Source organism: Sinocyclocheilus grahami, unplaced genomic scaffold (assembly GCF_001515645.1).
Source record: "Sinocyclocheilus grahami isolate Dianchi unplaced genomic scaffold, SAMN03320097.WGS_v1.1 scaffold996.1, whole genome shotgun sequence".
In the NCBI taxonomy this organism is placed as follows: domain Eukaryota; kingdom Metazoa; phylum Chordata; class Actinopteri; order Cypriniformes; family Cyprinidae; genus Sinocyclocheilus; species Sinocyclocheilus grahami.
In genome coordinates, this window is record NW_015506175.1 from 217,297 (window position 1) to 220,222 (window position 2,926).

At 48.1% G+C, this 2,926-nt stretch overlaps 1 protein-coding gene across 1 annotated transcript in view; it reads left to right on the forward strand.

The window, feature by feature from the left end:
- The window catches only part of spag1b (sperm associated antigen 1b), a 13,947-nt gene that overhangs the window by 7,138 nt on the left and 3,883 nt on the right, over nucleotides 1-2,926 (forward strand). The window contains exons 8-13 of the mRNA XM_016250574.1: nucleotides 58-164; nucleotides 976-1,069; nucleotides 1,188-1,475; nucleotides 1,549-1,672; nucleotides 2,012-2,138; nucleotides 2,658-2,807. Coding sequence (XP_016106060.1) covers nucleotides 58-164; nucleotides 976-1,069; nucleotides 1,188-1,475; nucleotides 1,549-1,672; nucleotides 2,012-2,138; nucleotides 2,658-2,807 — 890 coding nt within the window. The remainder of the gene's footprint in view (nucleotides 1-57; nucleotides 165-975; nucleotides 1,070-1,187; nucleotides 1,476-1,548; nucleotides 1,673-2,011; nucleotides 2,139-2,657; nucleotides 2,808-2,926) is intronic.

Below are 2,926 nucleotides of genomic sequence, written 5' to 3' on the forward strand. Positions count from 1 at the left end.
TCTCTGTCGGTGTGTGTGTGTGTGTGTGTGCCTGTGTCTGTGTCTGTGTGTGTGTAGCTCTACTGCGGCGTGCCACTGCACACAAACATCTGGGTCGCCTGCAGGAATCCCATGATGACCTGAGAGCCGTTCTCCTGATCGAGCCGCACAACGCCACAGCGCAGGTACATCCACACTCATGACGCCTCACACTGACCACATGATGGAGATCTCACACAGCACACACACACACACACACACACACACACACGTGCCGCCAGCACTCACTCACAGTAGCTATGCTTCCATCACACTCTTTTTATGCGCATTTTGAAGTATCGCATCAGAAACGAGTGTCATAAATGCCAAATTTAGAAAAATAAATCCCTTAATTCGCAAGAATGTTTTTACGTTCGCTTGAGGTGGTTTTTGACTTGTGTGAAAAAAGGTTTAATGTGAATAATGGGAGATGGAAATGCATTTTGCGAATAAATCCCGCATGAGCATTATGGCATAGCCTGACTAACCAGTGGACCGATTTTATCGTGCAGCATCTGAAATGTTGTTATGGTCGTTCTGAAATGCCCGAGCAAAGTCTGTCCTCAAAGTATTTCTGTATAATTGCCTCCCAGAACCGTCTTACACGACTGCGTTCCCAAACAGCAGCATCCGCCTCCGAAAACAAGACGGCGTTTATTGTGTGTCGTCTGCTCACTCAAAGCGCAAGTAATTTATTATATTTGAGAATGATTATATTCAGTGGCTTCTCCTAGTTTCTCAGGGATGTTTAGTGCCAGTTTACCAGGAAGTGACGATTTTGTTCTCTTTGACTCGTTGGATGGAAACGGTGCTTTATTCGCAAATGTTTTATGCGATATTCCAGTTTTGCACATAAGTTAAATTCGCAACTTAGGATGGAACCCCGGCTGGTGACAGGTTATCATCATTTACTGCACCTCGTGTTTGTCTGAACTGTTCATGACCTCTGACCTTCAGAAGCTGCTGATGGACGAGACGGAGAGCGATGGGCGTCAGGAGACATGCAGCACAGGCAGGAAGATCCTCATTCAGGAAGAGGAGGAGGATGAAGGTGAGGATGAGTGTCTGTGGATCGAGAGGGAAACTGTGAGCGAAGTAATGATCGGTGATCAGATTGTCACAGACACACTGAATTGTGGGATATCAGAGAGCTGCTGTGTTATGTTCAGACACTCAGGATGAAAGCAGAGAGGAGAAGCGGGATGTTAGCGGGGTAGAGAGTGCAATCATGGGAAATACACCGAAGACGCCCGACTGCACCAACATGGAGACGGACGGACTGAACGAACCGACCAATGACAGCACCAGCTGCAGAGGGGGCGGGTCAACAGCAGAACAGACACAGACTGGAGCTCCGCCCACTGGACACGCCCCCCTGAAGAACGAGGATAACAGACGGTCTGGAGAAACTCAGACAGAGAAACACACACACACCAACACTGAACACACAGCAGCAGGTACACACACACACACACATACAGTTCATTATAATGGCGACAGACTAACAGATGTTTTGGTGTGGTCTCCCAGAGTTCAAGCTCCTGAAGGATGATGGGAACACTCTGGTGCGGAGCGGCCGCTATCTGGACGCAGTGGACAGATACACTCAATGTCTTCAGCTGAAGCCACACGAATGTGCTGTTTACACCAACAGGTATGACTGACTGCGATCGTGTGTGTGTGTGAGTGTGTGAGCGTGTGTGTGAGTGTGTGAGCATGTGTGTGTGTGTGTGTGTGTGAGCGCATGTGTGAGTGTGTGTGTGTGTGTGTGTGAGCGTGTGTGTGTGTGAGTGTGTGTGTGTGTGAGCATGTGTGAGTGTGTGTGAGCATGTGTGTGAGCATGTGTGAGCGTGTGTGTGTGTGTGAGCATGTGTGAGTGAGAGAGAGAGAGAGAGCATGTGTGTGTGTGTGTGTGTGTGTGTGTGTGAGAGAGAGAGAGCATGTGTGTGTGAGTGAGAGAGAGTGTGTGTGTGTGTGTGTGTGTGTGAGTGAGAGCGCTCTGCTTCATCAAACTTCATTGCTTCACTGAGGCCCAGCAGGACTGTGACTCCGCCCTTCAGCTCCAGCCCACCAATAAGAAAGCTTTCTACAGACGCGCACTGGCCAATAAGGGCCTGAAGGTGAGTGTCACCGTGACAACCCATTGACCCGCCCCCATCATCTGAGCGTAAGCAACACTGATCCTCGTCTCGTGACTCATACGTGTGAGAGTGTTCAGACAGAGATGATGTTTTAAAGGAATAGTTCCCCAAAAATGAAAATTACTTAATGTGCTCACCCTCAGGCCGTTCAAAGTTAGGATGAGTTTGTGTCTTCATCAGATTAGTAGAAATGTGTCATTGCATCAGTGTCTCAGCAATGAGACAAACATCTGGAGAAGACAAAAGCTGAAACAAATCCAGCATTAAGATGTTTTTAACTCAAATACATTGTGTGCATAATCCATAATAACTCTTCCTCCAGTGGAAAAGTGTTCTGGTGTGAATCAGGAGAGAAATCTGCACAGATCAAGCAGTGTTTAAACAGCTCTAAACACATATGTGGCTGGATTTTGATGTGAGAGACAACAGCAGATGCACTTTTTCACTGCAGGAAGAGTTATTATGGATTATGGACTCTATGTATTTGTGTGTGTGCAGGATTACACGGCGTGTTGTTCAGACCTGCAGCAGGTCTTGTGTCTAGATGCAAGTGTGACGGAGGCGGAGCAGCTGCTGATGGAGGTCACGCGTCTGATGACGGACAGTAGATGTTCATCAGGACCTCGCAGGAGCGTCACCATCACTGAGGTCCCACACACACACACACAAACTCTCTCTCACACACACACACACACACACACACACACACACACACACACTCTCACACACACACACTCTCACACACACACACTCTCACACACACACAC